This window comes from Harmonia axyridis, chromosome 1 (genome assembly GCF_914767665.1).
Source record: "Harmonia axyridis chromosome 1, icHarAxyr1.1, whole genome shotgun sequence".
Taxonomy (NCBI): Eukaryota; Metazoa; Arthropoda; class Insecta; order Coleoptera; family Coccinellidae; genus Harmonia; species Harmonia axyridis.
In genome coordinates, this window is record NC_059501.1 from 73666699 (window position 1) to 73693464 (window position 26766).

The 26766-nt window shown below is 33.4% G+C and overlaps 1 protein-coding gene across 1 annotated transcript in view; it reads left to right on the top strand.

Moving 5' to 3' along the window:
- The first annotated feature begins 5604 nt into the window (after window positions 1–5604).
- LOC123671256 (terminal nucleotidyltransferase 5C) overlaps window positions 5605–26766 on the top strand; it is a 96247-nt gene continuing 75085 nt past the window's right edge. Inside the window, exon 1 of the mRNA XM_045605002.1 lies at window positions 5605–6100. Coding sequence (XP_045460958.1) covers window positions 5927–6100 — 174 coding nt within the window. The 5' untranslated portion in view covers window positions 5605–5926. The remainder of the gene's footprint in view (window positions 6101–26766) is intronic.

Below are 26766 nucleotides of genomic sequence, written 5' to 3' on the forward strand. Positions count from 1 at the left end.
TAAATTTTTTTTTTCCAATAGATAGCTTTAGTTATCTGTATTACGCGTTTAATAAGTCCGATCGGGTTCCACAACATGGCGTTAGAAAGATGAGATTTTGTACTACATAATCTTTTGCGACAGTTTTGTGATAAGTTTACTCAGCGCGCGTTGAAGATGGACAAAATAACAAAGAAAAAATACGTTATATTTGAGTTTTTCTTCGATAAAGGCGAAAATGCGAGCCAAGCGGCTAAAAATTTAAATAGTGTTTATGTTCTTGATACTGTAATAGCCAATTACGCGCAATTTTGTTTTCGTCGATTCCGTTCCGGTAATTTTTATGTCAAAGATGCTTGATGCTGGAGACCAATTGTCTAAAATATCGACAAAATCAAGGACATTTTCGGGTCCTGTTACCATTGCTCAAGAGTTGAAGATTGCGTAAAAAACCTTCTTGAACCATTTGCAAAAGGCTGGTCTCAAGAAGAAGCTAGATGTATGGGTACCACACGAGTTACTGCAAAAAACCTCTTGGACCGAATTTCCATTTGCGAATCGCTGCTGAAACGCAATAAAATAACCCCATTGTGGAAACGGTTGGTGGCTGGTGATGAAATGTGAATGACTTACGACAACGTCAAGTGAAAACGGTCCTAGTAAAAAAGCGGTGAGCTGTCGGAAACGGTCAGGAAGGTTTTGCTGTGTATTTGGTGGGATTGGCAGGGAATTATCTACATAAGCTGCTCCCCTAAGGCACAAATATTGACTCGGATCTGTACTGTCAACATTTAGACCTTCTGAAGGAAGCAATTGCCCAGAAGCAACCACCAGGGGAGGAATTGTGTTCCTTGGGGACAACGTAAGGCCACACACATCAATAGTGACTCGCCAGAAGTTCTTATGCATCCACCTTATAATCCGGACCTGGCACCAAGGGATTATCATATCTTGCTGTCCATGGCGAACAATTTTGCTGGTGAAAAATTCGTTTTAACAGAGGCTTGTGAAATTCGACTGTCTCAATTTTTCGCCAATATCGACTAGGGCTTCTATGAGGGAGGCATACGCAAACCTTCAAAAAAGCAACAAGTTATAGAACAAAACGGCGCATATTCGAATGGAAACGGATCATTCTAACTGTGGTAATTAAATCTTGATTTTTATGCAAAAATAATGATTTTTTTCTATACCTCATACTTTCTTGTGCCCGAGTTTTCTCATGAAATACATCTACATATATTCATGAAATTGTTCGAACTTGTTTTTGTACTACAAATATTTTGGAAACTGAATATGATATGATTTACTAAAATACATCTTTCTATAAAAAACACGTGTCTTGATAGGCACCAACAAAAAATTCCGCTATTTTGATAATCGATATCAGCCGTGACTTTCTATGGCCCCCCCCTCAGACATCGCCTGGATCCGCCCCTGCAAACCCTTGACCATTTGGAAGACAACATTCGCCGTGTTATTGCGCCGATATACGGCCACAAATGTTGGAAAAAGTCATCGAAAATTGGACGTCCAGATTGGACTACATACGAATCAGCCGTGGCGGTCATATGCCAGAAATCATATTTGAAATGTAATGCCACAAGATTATCTTGCGGATAAATAAAATTCATGTCAATCGAATAATCCATCGTTTTGTTATTGCAATTTAAAATTCTTCAGCTCTAAAAAAAAACACTTTAGAAATTAAGAATGTATATATGTAAAATAATCGTTGAAATGTTCGTGTCGAATTTCAGGAGCTCCTTATCTAGATAAAATAACCGACAACGATGACATCATAATAGATGACATTTCATATTATAATACATAAAACAGTTCTGTGCTAATTGCATGGATGAATAAAGATGTTCAAATAGTCAATAGAATTCGATCGATCGATAACTCCGGTAAATTTTGGGCTAGGGGAATGATTCAAATTCTGACGAAATCGACAGCATTGAGCGCATTAGTTTAAATTTCTTTTAACTCTACTGGCTGGTCTAAAAATGGTGAAACACGATACCACCCTATTTTTTGAATAGGAATGACCAATTTTTATCATACTCATCTCCATGAAATTCTGATTTCGAAATGCCCCACTTGACATCATTTATGTGTGATAGTATTTCCTGACGTAGGCATGCCATTGGAAAAAAAATGGACTTATTGACATTTTTAAGGGTCATTTTTAAAAAATTGCAGTGTCTTTCGGACCACCTATAGAGTCATCGATAAATATGCAGAAGAATTGAAAACAAATTAAAAATAATTCTTACATTATTCTTACATTAACGGTTTTCAGGATATGATCTTTAGTTTAAACCATTATAACAATGAAATGTTATTATTTTTGTCCTATACGTCCGAATTATTGATATGCTGCTCAATAATTCAAATTTGATAACGAGTGAGAACAGCTCGAATTTCTATTTTTCCTGCGAAAATAGTCTGTGTATTTGCAGTATCTTGGCGGAAATAAGGTGGATTACCAAATTCATCGATTTATTTATGGAACAAATAGCAACAACTACCACTGCCAGCTTCAATATAAGCTAGCGATAAGGAGGTCATTTATCATATATGACTTTATCATTTTCAATTAGGAGTTGCAATTTTTGTTATCATTTTTAACAGATGGGTAAGCAACACATAGTTCAAATTTTATGCATTTTTCGGTGCGGTGTAAAACAAGGCAACGTCAGTTTCATATTCATATTCACGAATGAAATCTAATTTTTAAAAAACAATCTGTTAGGAAATAACTTGGCTAAAATGAGCCGACATCATAAAATAGACAAGCTTCATCTTAAACATTTTTATAACATCCGATAATCTTGTGAGATTTCTGAAAGCAATACTGAACCATTTTGTGAACTCTGCAGAATAAATAAAATATTGAAATGTAAACTAAAATTTCAATTAATGTCACAACGTTTCATTACTATAAATAAATAATGAACCGAAAAGAATTTCCTCTGTAACACCGATGGGCGGCTATCTGCATCGATTGTTTTGTTTTTAAATTGTTTTATTATGCTTGTTGATTGCGGTTTCAGCATTATATAATTCGAGAGAAATATACGCGTCTAGGAAAAGATGAATGTAGGAAATTGAAGATTGCGACGAGTTTGAATTATTCATCATGATAATTTTGCGTCATTATCAAGTCATCTCAGCGCCATGGTGTTTGAAATTGATCAATAGGTGAGGAATCAATACATTTTTTTTTAGATCATCGTGATGAATTGAGTAAGTGTTGAATTGAATGCATAATATTTCATAGGTAGTATTTATTGTACTAGTGGTTATAATAAAATAATTTCTTGCAGATTAACCTATTAATTATAACCACTAACACTTATAGTGAAATAAATTATTTTTAGTTTCATTATTACTAATTTGAATTTGAAATATATTGCTTTTTTGATGTTTTGATTCTCAGCTTTTCAGACTTATGAATCTGATGATCCATTAGAATGCAACCATTTAATATATTGTGTAAATTAATACAAAATTAATGAATTATAAATTTTTGGTAGAATCTTCTAGGTTTCAACTGAGAGGTTTCCTTTTTAGAGAGGCCGCTATATTTTACAAGTGAAAACTACTGAAAATGTTAAAATTCACTACAGTAATTATTGAAATTTTGCAGTTACACTCCACAAAACTAAAGCAACTTTGGGTCGTTTTGAAGCACCTTCTCGACCGGCAATAGTTAATCTGGTGGATTTGAGTGATGTGTGAAGAATCGAAACAGTGTGCGACGCCCAATAACAACTGAGAATACTGATGCTGCTGTAGCCTGTAATATTGACGGAAACTCATCAAATTCGTCAATTCCTCGTCGGCCTTGTGAATAAGGCTTTAGGTATTTGGATCTTTGAAATACATCAAAATGAAAAATCACCTTCAGTGATGAAGCCCGCATTTTCACCTCCGCAGGGCCAGTGCTTGTAATTTTGGCGTCTGAAGCAAATAATTTTTCTCCTAAGTATTATGTATATCTGATTTCCACATCCACATGATACTGTGTACAATTGAATCTAATGATTGCCTATCACACCACAAAATACAAAGGGCGGTAGGACATGCAAGATTTCAGTATTGCTCCGAAAACTAATTGGGATTGCAAACATGTTGTCCACTGAAAACATTCGGCATTTACCAGAAACCATTTTCGAATTCAAAATCTTAGGAATTTTTTGTGTACAACTTTGTTTCCGCCGTTTTGCAATAGATGGCTCAGGTATTTCTAAACATAACACCCTCGAAATATTTGTCGATTTGGATCTGCATTATAAAGTTATTCTCGATTAAACATGACAGATAACGAGCCAAATGGTCGTCATTTGCGGTAGGTGTCAATTTTCAGCTTTAATATGAATAAATCAGCGGCTCATTGAATGCTCTTAAATACCTATGGTGAGGCCACTATTAGTGAAAGAACGAGCCAAGAGTGGTTTCAACGCTTCAAGAACGGTGGTTTTGACGTCGAAGACCAGCATGGCGATGGAAGAGAGAAGGTTTTCGAAGATGCAGAATTGGAGGCATTACTTGATCGACACTCGTATCAAACGCAACCAGAATTATCAGGATCATTGCGAATGACGCAACTAGCCATTTCAAAACGCCTGAAAGCCATTGGAAAGATTCAGAAACAAGGAAATTGGGCGCCGTAGGAGTTGAAGCCGAGATATATTGAACGGTGTTTGTTTGCTTGTGAACAGCTTTTTGCAAGGCAAAGACGGAAGGAATTTCTGCATCGCATTGTGACTGGAAACGAAAAATGTGTTCATTACGATAATCTCAAGCGCAGAAAATTATGGAGATATGCCGGCCATGCTTCAACTTCGACGGCCAAACCGAATATTCACGGTTCCAAGGTCATGCTCAGTGGATGGGACCATCTCGGCGTAGTGTATTATTAGTTGTTGAAACCGATTGAAACAATCACAGGCGATTTTTCTCGAACGCAATTGATGCTTTTGAGCAGAGCATTGAAAACGATCGTAATACAAGAAGATACATGATAAAGTGATTTTACAGCATGACAATGTTCGACAGCATATTGCGATAGGTTGGAAAAGTTGAAATGGGAAGTCCTACCACATCCACCGTATTCTCCAGACTTTGCTCCCATCATAAACTTATAACCAGTTTTTTACAATAAATCCTCGAATGTCGGAAAACAGCGGCGGAAGTAAGGTTGTATGTATGCATATGTGTATTAATTTCTTTCCGTATCCTACGTTATTTGAAATATATCCATCGAAAATCCGCACGGCTAAACATCAAACTATTTCCATTTATCAACAACTCCAACTTTCAATTCCGAAATTGAAGCAACAAAACTACAAATTCGCTACTACATACTCGTTCATCTGCACCAAATTCATAAATTTCAACATCGCTTCCATACCCAAACCAATCAACATACCAAAATCGATAAAACCAAAACCGTAAAAACCCGCCCGTAAATAATTGAAAATCTACGACGCGTCGTCGAAACGACGTAGGGCCTTCGAGCGTCGGCGACTGGGAAAACGACGACGCCACCGTCGTATTTTCTCGAGACTTTTCCAGAACCTGTGGAGCGCCCGTCGCTTGTCTAGAACGTACGATCTAGCGCGCCACTGTGCATGCGCCACTTCACTCGCATCGAGGACCGCGGTCAGGACTCTATGTTCAACATCTTCCCAGTGCGGCCTGCGGTTGGTAGTGTGCTGTGCGGTCGTTGATATTGCTCTCTAAGCTCTCACACAACTCTTGAACAAATTCACAAAACTCACCACCAAGCAGCGTCTATAAGGACGCGTCAGTCCACCGTGCGTCCACAGCATCCACCAACGCACCTTCAGTGATCTTTTCGAAGTGACAGATTTTTTTGTTTTTCGAAAAAAAAAAATTTGAAATTTGTACCATCTGTGAGTTGATTCAGTTTGTGATGATGGGTACAGAATTCAAGGATGTATACGGCAGCGTGAACATGGAAGATTCAGGAAATAGTTGTGGCAGCAGTGTGGTCTCAGACTTCAGCGGTCCTTCGGACCACCAGGACTTCTTTACCGACAGTGTCCAGATTTCGGACCTGGAGAACGACTCTCAAGGACTATCACAGGTTTGTCTGACTATTTTTACTCGAAAAAAGTGTCTATTTCAGGCTTTACTTGCGGTAGGTCAGTTGCGCTCGGCCTACTTTGCCATACTTTCATTTTCAGCGCTGAGTTTGGTGCCTCTGGTTCAGGTCTTTGTAATCGAATTACGGCTCTTAATTCTATTTGCGTAGGAGGCTGGGTCCTTCAAACGAAATCATAGAAAATATGTAACTCTCGTCTTCATCCTCTTATCATCCTTTATGTAATTTTTACCCTTCGACGAAGCATTCCCTGCAGTCAGGATCATAAAACCATTTACGATCATCGATTTTATGCCGTTAACAAGTTCAAATTACCGCGTATTTCTTTCCTCAACTACGCTGTTAGTATCTCGCAGTTAATTTATAGTGAGAGAGTGAAATGAATTCTCATTAGCTGCAAGTCCCTTGCTGTTAACGAGAAAGAAAAAAAATTGATGGTGAATGGAGCAAGTAGTTGAGAATCTGTGGGCGCTGCTGCGTAAAAAATCAGTTCGAAGTATTAATATTTCATTATTATCGATCCAACAGATATTGCGTTGAATTTCAAACATCAAATTGAATTTTATGTTTCCAAGTTATTCAAGAACTTCTTTGAACTTCGTGGAATACGGAAGTTATTGCAGATTTATATATGCATAGCAATTTTTTTTCTCATTATTCCCAATTTAGTTAATAATTTCCAATAATAAACTTACAAAATTATTACAAAATTTATTTTCCAACATCACTAAAATTTCCGGTTTACCTAATGTATAGGCAAACAAAAAAAATCGTCCAGCATACATGAAATTTGAAAGGAAATCTACACCTCATTGATCTTTGAAGTCTTTGAACCATAAATGATGGAAATGAGGAAATCAAACTTAAAAAATATTATACGAGAACGAATTCCTAAAATTCAATTTGATACATTTATTTGAACGATGATGTTGAACAAAATATTTTTCCACAAAGTCCTTTCCAATTGTAAATTCTATTTAGATTCAGGAACGAATAGTTTACAGTGCGATGCTAACATATTATATGTATATGATTTTCTATACAAATTGAAATATTCGAGATGTGAGGCAATAGTAAACCATAGTGTTTATCAATGTTAAAGTAGACCATTGTATACGTAGGTATGTGGTTTCTTCATGATTCAATTCACTAATTATAAACTTCTTAATTCGTCAACTTGAAATTATTTCAACACACTCTGAGTTTTAGCACATTCTATTTTACGATGTAGGTTTTTTACTATGGGTACTTATACTATTGTGAATCTTTGACATCACATTGATAAAGCAATTTTTCATTTATGATATTTTCATTCGAATGAACCACGCAACGTTTATGTATGAATTTTTCAATTCGTTGTCAACAATTACTTAATTTAGCTAACATTTCCTCATAATAATCATAAAAGAATAATTTCGTTATTGATTTCGTCATATTATATTTTTACGCTGTTTCCAAATTCTTTTTCGTGTCATTAATTTCAATTACTTACATTTCGAATATAGTGACGAAACAATGCTCTTTCGTTAGAAACCTACGTAAAAATAAGATGTTTTTGAGTGGTAGGATATTTTTGTTGAACGTCAAATCTTGGAATGAGTGTTGTTGACTCGCTAAGTTGGCAATGGTCAAACAACTATCTATTAAGAATAATTATAAGTGGTCTTATTGATATGTCATGAACCAAACTGCTGAACGATTAGTTCTACTTATGTGTTTTTTTAAGGCCAAAGTGTTCACAAACAAATTTATAAAACGCATGTCCCTATATCTGATTTTATAAAAGCTTTGAGGATATTAATCCGTGATTTTCTGTTTCATAAACAGCAGGTGATTCCACTAAGATTGTATTGCGATAAACAAAACCTCCTTGTAGCTATTTTCGTGGCTAAATCGAGAACGAAATTAAACTGGAAATACTAACTTCACACTTATGTATGAATAATTTCCTCATAGCATTAATATCTGTGTGTTGATAGTTCTCGCAATTTGAAGTATGATTTTTGCATAAAACTTTCATTATTTCTATTCATTATCGTATCAGTGACAGTATTAGAATTATGTTCATCTCAATTTTTTGTTACTTAATTTTTGTTAAGTGAAAATTTTCAGTTTTTGTATTCTCTGAAAATTCAATAGAATAAAGTAAATTTTACGAGAAATTTATTATTTTCTTTATTATTATAATGGATGAAATATTTCTACCTCGTTTTCTACTTAAGAAAAATAAATTAACTCTGATGTGAATTTTTTATTCTGATATTTTTCAAAAAAAAATTGATATACATTCACGTTTGAAATTCAAAATATACATTATATTTATATTTTATATTTATCAAGAATCGAATTTTTTTCATGATTTCTCTGATTTCGATTAGTGGATACAGTTATGGAACAAATGGAATTTTCATTGACCTAATAAAAAAAATAAATTTCAAAAATACGATGAAAATTATATTGTATTCATTTTTATATTTTCTTCTATTGGAATTTGAAATGTTGCTTTTTAATAAAGGTAGAGGGAATTTGTCAATGAAACACAAAATATATCTGTCAATTGTCCAAATTCAAAGTGAAGTCCTTAAAGTATAGGTCTCTTTTTAAACGAGTTTTTTTGAGACTACAAAATCTCTTCTGAATGATCGAATTTCAAATATCTGACGAATACTTCTCATTCTAAGATTCTTCGTGTTATAAAGGAAATAATAAACCCATATTTAACTTTAATTCATTTCAATATCACTTACTGTTACTTTCGTTAATTCTAATATTCAAGACACCGATGTTGACATGAATTCATCTATGTTCGAAAGTGGAAAGGAAGTTACCCATTTCGTCCAATTCGATTCATCAAGTCGTTCAAATAGTGAAATTTTGACACGATTGGTAGCTGCCGAAATGGAAGTGTCCTCTTTTTTATCAATGAGAAACGTTATGAATGAAAAATGAAAAGGAAAATAAAAAATTTATTACTCGAACTCATTCGTTGATAATATGTATTTGAAAGGAGTTTCTCTTCTTGATGGACAAAAATTAATATACCCACTAATTGATTCTCTCAATTAAACTCATTACTTACTTTTTGCGTACCTACTTAATATTACTAAATGAAAAATTGTTTATTTTAAGTTTATCAGTAGAGTTGACTTCCCATTTTATTATCATCTCATTTTTTTGAACAATTCGATAACAACCATTATAATCAAATCACGATAAAAATGCATCTAAATAATTTAAATAGCACTCAATTGGGTATATCAGAAATTGTTTGATAAAAAAAAATGGAAAAATGAAATGTCCGAGATATTTTATCGAAACCATCATGTTTATTTATTGTCGTCAACAAAAGCTTCATGTTATTCTGAAAAAAATCAGATTTAATCAATGAAATTCGCCTTTGTTTTTACATGGAAAATATAACAATATGCCTCATTATCGGAATAAGATAAAGGAACAACATACTTGTTGATAAAATACAATCGTTGGAATTATACAAATTTCGAATATTTGAATAAATTTTTCAGCAATTTATCAATTTCCGAAAACCGTGCTATCTTACTCCTGATTTTATCGGAAAAATTGAATTAATTCCAAGATTTCATATCTGTTTTCATTATATCGATAAAAAAGTCTGCCTTAAGGAAATGTTTTCACTAATCAATAAAACAAATATATTCATTTCGTGTGAATGAAATATCCACATATGGAGGTTCTAAAATACTTCAAAATCCTTAGAAATCAACTCTTTTTTGTTTTTTTTTTAATAATGAGATTATGAAATCGTTTTGAAGAAAATTTTCAGTTTACATTTGGCAATATAAAAAATCCAAAAATCGAATGAGAAAAATGTTTGAAATGAAATTTGTTACAAAAATTGGTTGCGGCATAATCTTACTAGCTCAAAAATACGATCTATGAATTTTTGAGAACAAAAATTGACGAAACCAATTTCAAAAAAATTAATTTCTTCGAAAATAGACAACATATAATCATGAAATTGAAAATATATATTGCTCCGATGATATTTCATACAATATTTTTCACCAGGTCTCAAGATGCGACTCGTAAAAAATGAAGTGATAAACCAAAGTGTAATCTTTGCAGTGTTTAGTTTTATTCAAATTGGAATTTCTTGCAACTTCCAGATGTGAAACTTTTTTAGTGAAATAAATACCTTTGCATATTCAGAATTTTCTAATTCCATATTGAGGATTCTTGTCGACTAATCTTCTACCAAATCCAATCAGTGGCTCTCATCTCTCAACGAGTTAAAGATTGCATCTCCAATCTAAAGAAATTCATTATGACGTAATATTTGGATTTCACATCCATATTGAAAATAATACCTACTTATCCTAGCGACGAACACAGATGAATATGATTCATGCTTCATCCATATAGGAAGTCCTTGGAAAATATTCAAAACATTTCAAACTTTCAGGTGTAAAATTTTCCGCTGACTGGTTTCCATTTAAACTGTGAAGATTCAGAGTTTAAAGGTTTATGTCGGTTTCGTGTTTTTTCTGATAGGAATTGGAATTTCTCTCAGTATTCACAAATAAATATAAATAAAACTATTCAACATTTTCTGAACGTTGTTGAAGCTTGTATCAATGCATGATTAAATGGCATATCCTATTGAAAATAAAATACATGAATAATGTGAAAAAATGATATAGAATAGCCATTATAATTATTTTAAATTAAATTATTTATATTGAGAAACCCTGTAGCAGTGAGTGTTGTATTTTATAGGGTAAATTTTGATATGAACTGAATTACAGTCTATTTTCCGATGAACAGTATTGAAACAAAGCTGGTTTCTGTCTCAAAGATCATTTCGTTACCGAATCATTTATGATCCATTTATGGCATACTTGCATAGTTTATCATTATTACATAGTGTAAGCGATAAGCTACAACTATAAATAACAGATGCAGATTGATATAACATACTTCATTCATCAGTTTTCAATCAATGAAAGATAATTCTGGCTTTCAATTTTTATTGCAGAATGGTACTTTCTTATTTTTGCGAAATAATTCTAATCGCTTCATTCTGCTGTGGTATGATTGTGGCAGATCATCGTATGATGATGAAATTTTTATTGTTGCTATCATTGCTGAAATTATCTTGCTTATGTGTCCATTTTATTGACTTTCGGCAGATATATTGTGTGAGGTAACATCTGGCCGGATATTCGAATCATTTCAAATACTTTTTCAGAAATTACTGACATGAGCGATGATTGAATGATCTTCAACTTGATCATTTAACGAAGGCCTTGATTGGTACACTTTGAGATAAATCTTGTGATTTTGTGCATTCCTCTTAATTGAATTGTAATATGTACACACTTTATTTTCATTAATAATTTGTTTTATTAATTACCTATCATTTCATATCGAAAATGAAAACTTTGTTAACGATACAATTTTATGTATCTGTTCTAATTTTCACCTACATAATTGTTTCAGAAAACTGGAACTCCCGGTATTCTCTGAAATGATAATTTTCAACTTGCAATACTACATCTAATTCATGTGCATGAAGAAATTATAACGGAGTAACAAATGGTAATAAGTGCCTTCTATATTGTGAGAAATGTTGACGGATTCTCAAACAGGATTGAGCAAATGTTTTCTCCTTTAAAATTATAATACCTCACTGAATTGGATAAGTAGTTTTGTCTAATTGTAAATAATTATAATGTGAGATAGTGAAGAAAATCATGGGTGTTTGGACCTGTGATATTTTTGCAGCGTCTAATTTCAGCTTTAGAAGTAACTGGTGATAACTAGTATGAAGATAATTTATATTCATAATTTTTGTTTCTTAATTCCACCCCATCAAGCACAGTTCTAATTACTTTATAAATATTTACATATTCTTCTTGACTATTATAACAATTCGTTTTCCTATCTTTTTTTTTGTTTTCTGCTAAGTATATGGATTGTTTTCCTTGTTTCAATTTGGGTATTCGTCTTTCATTCTGTTTTTTCGAACATGACATACATCGTCTAACTTTTTAACACTATTAATTATATATTGTAATTTATATCCAATGCATACATTCTGGGAATTACCAAGTTCACAAATTGTGAATAACAATGTTCACTTTTTTCCGTCAACACATGTTTATTACGTTGTCCAAAATCAATAAATAACTTGCATATCACGAAAAAAGTTAAATTGATGTAGAAACGTATTTTTTTTCAAAAACACTTGTTCATTACGTTGTTTATAACATAACTTGCATAAAACGATAAAATTAAAAATTTATCGAACAAGAATATGTATGTAAATATCAAGATAATAACGAGCTTTTTTCCTTGATTGTTGAAAAATATTTTGAATTTGCTGATAATTTATCGGCAAAATTCGAAGAATTCTGTGAATATGGTCATAGATTCATTGTCTCTTGTTCTTCCCGCTGTCATTAGCATTCGTTACCATATCCACGAGTTGAAATCAATCAAAATAGTTTCAATTTTTGGAGGCCCCCATTTCTTTCATTTGCATTCCTACAGAAATTCTTTGATTTTAAATGAAGTTTTTTTCGGAAAATGTAGGTACATGAATTTGTGTTATTCATTTCATGTTGTTGAATAGCGATGTGGAAAGAAATGAAAATAGTGTGAGCATTTAATCATTGATTTTAGCGTAATTTACAATGTTTTTTTTCAGTAGACTTTTTGTCGATATGAACGGCGAATACATGGGATAGCTCACATAAAAAAATGCGAAGTAACTACCCACTACACTGATGATTTTAACTAGTGCCACTGTCATCATTAGCTTCTATGAAAATACGTCATTTTACTTCTAGGAAAATAGTTTCATGAAAAATAATTCAAAAATGAATTACTTGATAATGCAACTGCTACACTCTACAGGGACTCTAGAAAACATCTAAATCGGACAAGTAGTGTAGTTTAGACGAAAATGTATCTTGAACTTTTGCCTAATTTTTTGTGTTGCGTTGGGAAAGTCTATTTTCCAAGAAAAATTATACGCAAAATATTTTGATAGTTAAGTGGATTAAATTCATAGGTCTTGCGATATAACCCATGAATAAACTATACACTTCGTTTATAATCACGCTGCAATAAGCAAACCCGTCTCACAACTATCACCTTCTAACATCGAATTCAGCTGTAATCATCTTCACTTCGCAATATTACCAACATAAATAATTCATTTTCCCCATACAGCGTTGTGAATCACGAACAATGATGGGAAAAGCGACTTCTTTTCCATCGCACGGCGTTTGCAACGCTTTACCGTTGCTCCTCCACAAACCTAATTTCGTAGCGTCGTAGAGCACGTCCTTGGATCAGACTGCCGTAATCGAAGCGTTGAGATATAATAAAACACAGATGATTTCACTTTCGTCATCCGTAATTTTGTCTGGTACGTTTTTTTCGACCTACGCCGATCGTTTTAACGTGTCTTTCCTACGTGCAGACGATGTGTCATTGAAGGAATTTGATAGGGAATTGATTGATGTTAAATGAAAATTTTGACGATCTTATTCAGTCGTCTTTGAAATATTTTTTTAAATTTTTGTGGTTTTGTGCACGGTGAACGAGCTTCGACACTGGTCATTTGCTCACTCCGTGTGCAGAACACTTACCGCACGGATACGTCATATTTGCACACGCTCATCTGTGATTGTGTTTTTGGTTCTCACTTTGCCTTAATATCGTTAAGATTGTGCAATGTTTCAAGTCGATTGGCAGGATTCCAAAGCTAACTACTCTATTGTTTTGTGGATGAGATGCTTCAAAGAACTTGTCTCCAAAAATATTCTTCATCAGAAGTAGGATTATGAATGGAATAATAGAGCATTTCCTAGTATTGCTTTTAAGTATTACCATAAATAATGAATACTGGATTTTTCACCAGTTTCAGCAGTTTTCTGAATGAAAATTCGAGAAAAGTAACACGTAGTCGTGTTGAAACTTTTGAGCGCACATCAATTCCCGCGTCTATTGGTGATATTCTAGACTAGACTAAAGTGTCAATGATCCCGTCCCCTATGTATAAAAATCGAATGTTTACCGAACAACGAATTATTCAAATGCAACAGAAATGAAAGAACGTGCTAATTGGTAATTCGTTTTGAAATGTTCAATAATGTTAATTAAATCGATGGTACATCATTCTCTTCGTTTGTTTCGATAAAAATTTTCATATCCTGTTTATAATTGAAGTATGTAGACAAATTTCACTTCCTACAGATCTGTCGGTATAATATAAAAATGCACGTTACTGAAATGAACCAAAACATTTTACTCAGGTTCAAATGAATCAAAGGAGGCATATTCGAACAATTCAGATTAGGAAATCAGGTCAATGTACAACATCTTTAGTTTAGGCACCAGGTTAAATTTCTCAGAAGTAAGGATTTTATAGATAGTGATCGAAATAATTCAGAAATAAATAGCAGTAGAGCTAAAATTTTTTAAATTTTGTATCAGTGACTTCATTAAGCAGAAAGGTTTGAAAGTTACTCTCTGCACACGAGAGAAAATAATTGGATCACAAGTCGAGCAAGGTTTTCACTTTTTCCATAGGATTGCAAAGAGAAGACTCAAATATCTTAATTTTTGTTTCAAAACTCACAACTCTGATAATAAGTAAATATACTGACAAAGAAACTGCAGCACCCAGAAAAAGCTGTATACATAGATAGTTTAGGAAAAAATAAATGATTGAAATCGGAGAAAAAAACTTGAAGGTTTTTTCATGTGAACAATTTTTGTTACTCAAATATTGTAGTCGTTTTTTGAATTTTACAACAAACCAGCTGTTCGAGGAGATTCAAAGTCGTTGTTTAGTTGTTGTTAAAATGCCTAGAGCACGTGTACGCGGAATTCATCGCCAGCTAAGTGAATTTGAAAGAGGTCGAATTATTGGTCTACGGGAGGCGAGGTTGTCATTTCGAGAAATCGCTAACCGTACGAACAGAAATCGAAATACTGTTATGAGATGTTGTCAAGCGTGGTTTGATAATGCCCAAAATCGAAGAAGAGTAGGCACCGGACGTCGAAAGGGCACAAATGAAGGTCATGATCGACGTCTAAGACTTACGGCCATTAGAGACCGAGTGGTTTACCGCCGGATAAGATCTTTTGGATTGGAGCATTATCGACCCCATCTTGTGTTACCTCTGACTGTTGAGCATCGCCGGCAACGATTACAGTGGTGCAGAGAACGTCAACATTGGAATGTGGAATGGCATCAGGCCGTCTTCTCTGATGAATCTCTATTCTTTTTGGGTGCACGTGATGGCCGAAGAAGGGTTAGACGACTTTGGGGAGAAAGACCTGAACCTCAGTTTGATGTTGAGCGTCATGTACACCGGACAGTAGGCGTTATGGTATGGGGTGCTATTGCACATGCAAGTAGGTCATCTTAAGTCTTTATTCGAGGTAGCATGACAGCGCTGCGATACCTTCAAGAAATAGTGGAGCCTTATGATCTCCCTTGCCTCAACCGACTCGAGATTCTAATATTTCAGCTAGATAATGCTCGAGAGGAAAAAAACGGCGGAAGCAAAGCTAGGTATAATAATTCGAAAAATATTTTTCCAGACAAATTTCAATGCTAACTCTTCGTTCAGCATAGTCTCCACTCAAAAATTTCTGACAGGAAAATCCAACTACGAAAAACGTCATAACCTCTCGATCGGACCAATCAGAAATTCGCGTAGCTTCTTGAGCTATGTCGATCTCGGAGTTAAGAGCGTGTAATTTCAACGTTTAAGTACCCATTGAGCGCGACAACACCGTCGTAAATTATTCAAATAATTGTTTCGGTTCGAGATTAGAAGATAGGATCGGTAGGTTGGTCACATGGTTGTGTCGTTACGCATCTCTAGCAAGTTCGTGTCTATTTTTGAACCTCAGTTTCTAGCTCTCTAGAGTGATTCTAGCCAGTGGCGTAGATAGAGCTGGCTGATAAGATTTCGCCAGGACAATATCCCCGCTTTTATTACCGATAGGGCACATTAATTCCAAAGGGGAACTGCTGTTTTGGTGTCGAGGTTTTTTGAGCTGATTCTATGTCATATATGATTTCCTGAATTCAAATAACGTATTCATTTTTATCTAGGAGCTCAAATTTTTAAGATATACAATTTTAGAAAAATAAAAGTTACATTATTTTAACTCAAATCCGTAAGTGTAGTGAACAAAAGTAGATACGAAATTTTTATATTAGTTATACAAAATAAAATGTAATGTCGTACTTACAAACAAACAAAAACATTTAAGAGATCAAATAGTTATTCAACACTTCGAAAGCTTCTTTTCCGCGACATTCTTGAATGTTTTTCAAACAATCCCTTTTCAAACTTTAATATCTAGGTGAAATCTTTCACTTTGTTACTCACTCATGTCTCCTGAATTTTCTGGAAAACGATCTGAGTGGCTGTGTAAAAAGTGTATTTTAATACTCATATTGCACTCTAAGGCTTTGAGACTATTAAGGATCTTGTTAACCATGTCAACATAGTTTTGAGCTTTTGAGCCTAGAAAATTTTCTACTACTGCAACAAATGATGTCGAAGCTTTTTGTTCAATTTGATCCATTTAATTTATGAAGGCAGGATCCTTAGTTAATTGTCTTATTTGGGGGCCGTCAAATATTCCTGCTTTGAGTTTTTCTGTTCTCAATTGATGCATTTTTACCCCTATATATGCAAAACATGACCCATTCCTATCAAGAACCTTCACAAATTGCTTCATTAAGCCCAACTGTATATGTAACGGAAGAAGTACGATTTTTTCTCTTTCAACCAAAGCGTTGTTAATGACATTCTTTTCCCCAACATCCATGTTTTCTCTCTGAGGCCAATCTTTTCTAACCCAGTGGTGTGTTTTGTCCCTACTATCCAAGATGCACAAGGAGCACGGATATTTCTTGTAACCACTTTGTTGCCCAATAAGAAAGTTTGCCATTTTTATCCCTACACAAATCATCCATTGATGTTCGTGATACTTTATCTTCTGTGAGGCCAAAGTTATGGTATTATATTCTTTTTTCAGTTTCGTTGAGTGAGCAGTGGTATTGAACCATATTTATTCTTATTGTACCTACATTGAAGAATATATAATAATTTTAGACCTCCCATAAATGAATATACTGAATGAAACCCACATTGGTAGATGAGTTGATGTATCTAAAAAAGTAGAGCTGATAAAGAAAAACGGATTGCATGTACAGATGGAGCATCCCAAATTTACTTAAAATCAGCTCTAAAATCCGAGACACCAGAAAAAAATTTTTTGTTGCCCTGTGTTATTTTATAAGATTAAAATGTAGATGAATATGGGGTTTACTCTTCAATAGCTGAGTTCCTCAGATCTCTCAAAAATACCAAGGACACTCGATGAAAAACCATTGAACATAAACAAACCAAACCCACTCTAATCTCTTATCAGAAAAAGTGAACCGAAACTACGTAAGCACGTACGCCCCTGGTCCAATAGACCATTGACCACTCTCGTTGACCGGCACTGTTGCTAACCGAGCATAATCCTATGGTAGTAATTCGGTAGATTATTATTGACCGAGCGATTTACATGGGCGTTTGGCCCCTTTTCACTTTCGTTGGTCTGATTATGCGGAAGCTATCGGGAAGGAGATGAACTAGTCAGGCTGAATTAAATTTGACCTGGATACTGGCCCATTAACGTAACAAAAGAACCGATTGTTTTGGGGCCAACTTGCTACAACTTCCGATGAGACAACGAATTTGGGGTTCGGTTGTGTTCACTACTTCGTAACGCTTCAATCAATAAGTTACGGGCCCATGCAGTAAAAACTCGTTTTTCCTTAGAAATTAGACTTTATTCGTTGATATAGTAATGACATAGAATGATACAGGTACTCCAACGCTCCTCATAATATGTAGTAAATCAAATTCAATGAAAATAAAGAGTTTGTTCAAGTAGTTACAGTCTTACAGATATTCTGTTTCTTTCTCAGTTGATGGCGAAATATAGTTTTCATCAACAGTTGTGAAACATTTTACATCTTTGAATAGGGATTCACGGCTTGGCTTGATTTTCAAGCTACTTGGCTTGAGCTTCACATGATTTCAAGTAGTAGTTTTTCAATCCCAACTCAAGTCAATCATATATTCATCAAGTATCATTTCAAGTTACTTAATTCGAGCAGTTTTATTGTGTAGTATCACATCAATAAAAAAAATTATGAAATGAGAAGGGACCTTGCAAAAAACACTTTTATGTATTGAACTTATTGGTTGAAAGAACCGACAATATCAACTTTTTTGAAAAAGAAACATAAATCATAACAAAATAAAGAATAATAAAAATATTCAAGTTTCTCAATATTGAGAAAACTCCAGGCTTAGTTTGATTTTATAATTTACCATCCAGGATCTAAGACCCATGAGGCATCTTATGGATTTGTCGCCTAACCTATTGCGGGTTTTTGTGATTGTAAGAGCAGCTCTGGAAAATTGTCTTTCAACAGGAGCTGAAGACGCTGGCGTTGATAAAAAATCCTTGGCCATTTTGGCAAAGTTTGGAAAGGTATTTCTGAAACTACCAAAATCTACCAATAGAGTTCATAGAAATGTGTAGAAACTACTAATAAAGTCACACTGGCAAATGCTTCAGTTTCTCGGCGCTCAAGGAATACCCTTATTCAGTCTAAGCGCGCACGAGATTGCAGAAATATATACCGTGTTACGCGTGCATATCTAGCGCAAGCAATATCAAGTAGCTTGATATCAAGTCAAGCCAAGCTGAAGAATGTAATTTTTCACGAGCTTGATTTTCAAGTCAAGTAGTTGGTTAAAATGTCAAGCTACTTGGCTTGATGGAGTTCACTTTATATGTCAAAAAAGGGTTGGCTTGCATAGTAAGGCTTAAAAAAGGGATAGGTTCGACATTTTCCGAAAATTGCAACAGAAATCAGAGATTTGATCATAAACTAAACCGACCTGGGTTCTGTAATAGAAGAGGTAATTTTTCCTTTCTTTTTTTGTTTAGGGATTAATTTCGTGCCGTAGTGTTCTATCGTGTATCATTCCATGTCTACCAATTCCCATTCCGATCTGTCACGACAAAACTTATGCGCCATTATAAAAGTCAAAATGAACGCAATAAATTCATTCACTTTCATCGATACATCCGTTAGGTACATTTCATTCTTCTTGACTCTTGATGAATTTCTCCCATTAAATGTAATTGCAGCCTAGAATATACGAACGGAAATGCGTCACGTTTGAGTGTAACGCTAGAAAATGAGCGAAAGCGATGGAAAACCAGCATTTTCATCAATTTCTAAAAGGACCTGTCGGAAATGTATTTTTCGAGCAGTTGCAAGCGTTTGACGAATGACTGAACTACGTGATTACAGGAAACAGGAGATAACTACATTTTCCGGTACAGGGTTACGATGTTAATCAGCAAATAGGATTTGGGCTTCTTCACGCGTGCGAAATGTTGTCAATCAATAGAGAGAACGCGAATCAGTGTTAGGTGAATTTGTGGTTTGCAAATTGAACTGAATTTACTCTACGATAATTTTCGTCACGATTCAGTGGAGTTGAACGTATCCAAACAGAACGACAGACACACTGCAAATTCTACATTCGTGATGTATCTCTGCCAATCAATCGAAATTAATTATTTCGAATAACGAACAGTTTCCCACTGAGGGTAATACGAAGGGTAATAATTAATTTCTCCTAACGAATAACACTTAGTTTATTATTTCATAAGAAGGAGAAGTGTCACTTTTTTGGCGAGTTTAGATGATGGACTAGTTTTCATTTTTTTGTTAAGGATTAATTCTAAAAATTTAAGTAAAATTAAACAAAAATGTGGAAGAATCATTGAAATATCTCTAGAAATGAAAAAGTTATGGGACTTTGAATTTGCGCTTGGAAGAATAATTCCATAGTACGTGTAAGTGGCGTGACGTCACACACTAGACGACTGGTATTCACAGAGTGCTTACGAATTCATTAGTGTACAATCACTTGTGCCGTTCGTGTCGTGTTTTGTTCGTTACACGATGGCTGAAATAACTTACTATATACATACATATAAATTACTTTTTTCTCTTTTTGCTTTTTACCCCTCACATAAATATGTTTTGCCATTGATAGACTTCAACAACCAGTACTCAACTACAAACTGTTTATGAAACGTTTTTTAAATAAATCATCGTTATAAGTTGAACCATGATGAAGCAAACTCAAAAGTAGATATTTACTTGAAAAGTTTAACTCCTTTCATTTCAACACTGATATAAGATGGATTTGAAGAAAAAAACTCCATCACTGCGAATATATCTGTTTTAGGCAAATTGTCACTTTGTCCTTTCACGAAGCCTTCTTCCATTATGGTGACATAAAAACAAAACTCGAGTTGAAACTACACTGTAGAACTACAAACGGCGCGAGAGCCTTGGCGCGGCTAAGTATTTAAACGTAATTTATGGTGTAGCGATCACAGGCAAGTGCCGTGACGTCACAGACCAAAGAAGTTCCGCGCTAAAATACGTAAATTTAAATAATATATTTCTCAGTCATTTATTGATGGATTTTCAAAATTTTTTTCACTGATTTATCAGTTTTGCTCTATATTTTAATTCTATCGTGTCAAATATAGTCTCGAATATAGTATTATCAACATCACTAAACTAGTCCATTGCCTTCTGCAACGAGTGTTAGACGATATTTTCTCTATTTCAGTCAAGCTTTGTGAAATATTGTCGAAATTCAATGAAAAATTCAAATTATACATCCTAGCGACTTTTGTATTGTATCTTGGCAGTTGGTGTGACTGTTACGAAAATTGACAGATTACGGAATTTGAATTTGAATCGTACGTTTTGAATTTTAAAATAATTTAAAATTAAGCATTAAATTCATGAATTATGTGTGACGAAATCGATTTAACAACACCTGAATTGAAAAAAAATTGCGAGTAATGCTGCAAATCATTTCACTATATCCAAATTATACATTATGTTGACAATTATTGAAGTTTGTTGAAATTTGATAGGATTTGGAAAAAAGTAGAGACAACCACAAAACGAAAAATATAACTGAAAACGATGCTATAATGAGTTCATCACAGCACTGTTTTTAGAACTGTAATGATCTCATTACGATACTGAAATAACGAAAAATCATTTCTCCTCCGAATGCAATGTATTATCTTTTTTTAAACGTTTCATATTCATAAAAATCTGGAGATACAACTTTGAATAAGATTTATATTAATAATCGTTTCCGGTAGAGGTAAAGTAGAAAAAGTTCTACTTTACCTCTACCGATGATCTTGTCAGTCAAAAGATGATGTTGTTATTATAAGCTTGAATGTTATTGTAAAGGTTTATAATTGAAAATAACGAATTGAAATAACCTGTTGCCTCAAATGAGTGATTTGAAAAAATTCGTTTCCATTGAAATTTATGATTTTAATGAAACTGTATTCTTGGGAAATCATATTTTTCTCTTATTTCATCGTTCGCATTTCTCATAGAAATAACTGGAACGAAAGCAGTGGAGAATATTATCTGACCTTTCCTTCCCTTATAGATTTCACCGTTAAAGGTTTACTGCAAAGATTCAGGTCATCTTTTCCTTGAGTCTCATTAAGAAAAGGAAAATATTGGATTTTCTCGGTTCCACAAAATAGGACCAACAGTTAGTGCTAAAGCCTTTTCATGTTCTCCAGCTTTTGTTTCTCATTTTCCGTCTTGACACAGAGGCTAAGGTTATTAAGGCCTTCTCCTTCATTTAACGAAGAAAATAGAATATAATAACTGGGGATTCTACTGAACCTTTGCTGTAATTGGATGGGAATTTTTTCATTCCAATTACAGAAAAAGAAAGATATGACCGTGGTACTTTTTTCTTTAACTTTGTCGTTTCTCCAACAAATTTTTTCAATTAAGTGACTTTGTGTTGGAAGAAGGTATTTTAAGTCTATTTTTTATGGCGTACAACTCTGCAGATTATTCAAGTATTTCCTAATGATTGAACTTCGTAGATATTCATATTTTGATGTCAAAATAGATCAGGAAGTTTCATATTGGGTTCAGATAACTGAATAGAATATATCGTTGCAAAAATCTACAAAGAATATACAAAAACTCCTGACATTACTACAGTGCTTATAATTATAATGTAGGCTTTGTTACTCTGTTACACTTTTTTTCTGCAAATATCTCTTTCACAGAGTTACTTGAATAAGTCTACAAAGAAATATTTATGTGAGTTCATTTCCGGATATGAAAATAACGTCTGTTCAATTAAAGAGGGAAAGTAAATGAGTAAAGTATAATATATGGCGTCAAAAAGAATCATATCAAGTTGATTCACAATTTATATATAAAAAACTGTTCCAATATTGTTTTAATAAGTGTAGAAGTCGAATCACAATCGTAATCAAATAAAAACTGATATCAGGGCGTACAATTTAAACTGTTTATCTGGTATAACAAACACTGTCACTGAATAATCTGAAACAGGATCTACCGATTCCATTGCAACAAAGATAAATCAACCATGTCTATTATTACATCGGGTACAGAATTGTCGACCCATATTTAAATGAATTATTATTTAATTTCAAGAACACGATTAAATGGGAGCAACCTTGATGTGAGAGCGTTTGGAAAATTCAATGCATATGCCAAGTTTCACACTATTTTTGTAATTCTGCATTTGATAATAGTGGGAGCGCAGAAAAGGTCAATCGAATTGAATTCTTTGAAAGTATTTGATTGGAAATAGTTGCTTTTTTCAAACGTGCAATAACAATGTCATATAGCGTTAGACAGAATGTCAGGAAAGTTGAATTTCTCTGTCAGCGAATCTTTCACATTTTCCTATGATATTTTATCCGGTTGCTATATAAAAAATAAATTAGTTACATAGAAAAACATTGAAATTTTTGTATTCAAATATCATTTATATTCAATAAAGTTACATTGAACGTACAATTTGTTGGTTTTGCAGTCTGAAAATTAAATTCAGCAGTAATGTACAGGTAGTACCTTACAAATTGATTGTATTACAGAAACTGTTTTTTGTTATATTTTTTCTGCTTCAATAAACTTATTTATTATTATTATTATAGTAGTCTTTTCAGATGCTGATGGTTCAATGTGACAATCTGCTATGCTGATTCTCTTGAATTTATTAAAGATTGACTGGTATATTCCTTTTAATTTTCAATTGAAAAGAACTGGCAAAATTTTCTAGAACATCTAGTGTGTATTCCTATCACATTTCTTTAGCATTTTACATGATACTTTTATTGCAGCGTATTTTTGTTGTATTTTGAGGTAAACTGTCTTAAGTTATTATGAACCAACGAACCTTTCTGTTCGTACCTTCAGGAATTTTAATCAAAATCTCATTTCAATAAGGCAATGAATGATTTCCATTTTTTTCTCTTGCCATTGTGTTGAAATATATTAAGAGCATTATTACTTTCATAACATTAAAAATAGATTCATTCAGATTCTGCAGCATTATTGGATGATTTTGTGTGATTTTTCAGATCGGTTGCTTCAAAGAATGAAATTTTATCTTCAAAATAAGTGTATCGAATTGAAGGTCAACAATTTCAAATATGATAACTGTTGAAAGTATCACAAAACCGATACAAAGACAAATTAATTATGGCATATATTGATACAGATATAATTATCATTATTATTTAGAAAATAAGATATTTTTTCTTTTGAACCGCTGATACGTGGTATCATTTTGAATTTTTCTTTGTGGAAACTTTCAGAGATAATTTCAGTAGAAAGTGATATATTTCTTGCTCGAAGATTATGTATGATATGTTCATATTTCATATTTTATCTTAAATGAGTTGTTACAATCCTCAATCTTCATAGTATATTTTTTTCTTAAATGTATGGTTTTTAAAGTTTCAATTCATTATTTTGCCAATTGTTATCCTTATTTGCCAATTATTGTTATATTGAGTTGTATGAATCTGAAGTCTTTTACTTTTTTTTCGGATATTCTTTTCATCTTTCTTGATCAACGGATTATTTTTTTAACTCTTTTGAGAACCAACATCGACAAAGTCGTAAAATTGAGATTTGAATATTGAACAGAATTTTTCGCATCGTAAATACTTACATTTAATGTCTTAGCTGAATGTTGAACAGTGGATCTAGATGTCGCTTCAAACCTTGTTATTCTGCATTCAAATTCCGGGAAATAATATATCGAATTTTTTTATGAGTTGAGATAATTTGTTAGGTATTAAAAAGAAAATAGTAGACCTTCGTGTAAAACAAACATTGTTTCTGTATGGGTATCTGTTCACCATGACCTTCAATTCTAAAACACGACAATAGTGTTATATCATTCTGGAATATTCTAGGAAAAATCATCATTTCAAAATTCTTGGACTTGAAATAATTTGTTTACTTCAGACCGAATATTAATGAGATTGAAATGGAATACAAATATTTAACCATCACAATGAACTCTTATCTCGGTTAACGGAGGTTCAGTCTGGATGTTTTGTCCAATATCTTACTCAATATGTTTTCGATTTGTGGTCTGAATAATGTTTACATCATGATATTCTCACGAGAAATGTGACACCCACATCTTTATACCCGGAAAGTAACACAATCATTCAGTTTCGTTATAAATTTTGAACTTCAGGTATACGAGCATTATCAGTGAAATTGGATAGGTACAAACCTCCAATTTCCTCATACCGTGAGTTTTATTGCAATCAATACTGTCCTATTTTATAGCTCACTGTTCTTCCCTTCAATGAAATTCGACACTACTTGAAGAAGTCCTAATGAATTGAGTTAGGTTCTAAATTGACGCGCTATTATTTTCTACTCCTCTAAATTTCGAAACAATGGGTACATTGTTTCGAAATTAAGGGAAATATTTCTAGGCTACTTCATCTTATGAGGATATCTAATAAAATAAAACGAAGTAATTTCCACTATGTTATTTAATTGTTAGCAACAATTGTTTCGCCACACTGTGGCTTCATCAGGCTACATTTCTGAACTGATAAGAGTACAAAGGTTTTCGGAATCTTATATAGGAACAAAATTGACACAAAAATATTCGAAAGGGTATAAATTACAAAGTTATATTGGACCATTTACAGCCTGGGATTTCCAAACTATCGGAAGAAATTCAATAAAGGGGATGAGTTTACATCCGTTTGTTCGTTCAACAGAATATTTTGGGTATTATACCTGTTTATTTCCAGGGATTCTAAGAGTGTTAGTCTTAAGCTCTTGTTTTCTAAATGAAGAATTTTAAAGTTATTATTGAAGGTATGGTCCCATTCTTTTAAGTGATTCGCGTAGGTTGAAAACGAACTATCAGATGTATAACTCTTTTGGTGTTCCTTTATAACCAAAAAAAAAAAAAAAAAAAAAAAAAAAAAAAAAAACAGTTATACATCTGATAGTTCGTTTTCAACCTACGCGAATCACTTAAAAGAATGGGACCATACCTTCAATAATAACTTTAAAATTCTTCATTTAGAAAACAAGAGCTTAAGACTAACACTCTTAGAATCCCTGGAAATAAACAGGTATAATACCCAAAATATTCTGTTGAACGAACAAACGGATGTAAACTCATCCCCTTTATTGAATTTCTTCCGATAGTTTGGAAATCCCAGGCTGTAAATGGTCCAATATAACTTTGTAATTTATACCCTTTCGAATATTTTTGTGTCAATTTTGTTCCTATATAAGATTCCGAAAACCTTTGTACTCTTATCAGTTCAGAAATGTAGCCTGATGAAGCCACAGTGTGGCGAAACAATTGTTGCTAACAATTAAATAACATAGTGGAAATTACTTCGTTTTATTTTATTTTATAATGAATTTCCGCCAAGTAAGGACCGAATCCATTAAATGAGGATATCTGTTCGTTCCAATCTAGGGATTCACGGCTTTGCTTGATTTTCCAGCTACTTGGCTTGAGCTTGACTTGATTTTATGTCAATCTCAAGTCATGAAGTAGTTTTTCAATCTCAAGTCAAGTCAGGTACACTTTTAGTTCTTGAACTTATTGTATGAAAGAACCGAAAATATAAACTTTTTTGAAATATAAACATGAATTAAATCACTATAGATCATAACAAAATAAAAAATAATGAAAAAATGAAGTTTCTTAATATTGAGAAACCTCCATGCTTTGATTCATTTTATAATTTTCTGTCCAGGCTCTAAGACATATGAGGCATCTTATAGATTTGTCGCCTAACCTATTGCGGGTTTTAGTAACTGTAAGCTCTGGAAAATTGTCTTTTAACAGTAGCTGAAGATGCTGGCGTTGATAAACACCCTTGTTCGACCAAGTTTGGAAAGTTATTCTTGAAACTACCAAAATCTACCAATATATTTCATAGAAATGTCAAAAAATTCAGTCTCTCGGCACCCTAGGAATCACCTTATTTAGTCTAATTGCACACGAGATTGCAGAAATATATGCCGTGCGACGCGTGCATATAAACCTCAAGTAATATCAAGTCAAGCAATAGATATCTAAAATCAAGTCAAGTCAAGCACAACTTTGTAATTTTTCTGGCTGGAGACGAGTAGTTGGTTAAAATGTACTTGACTTGAT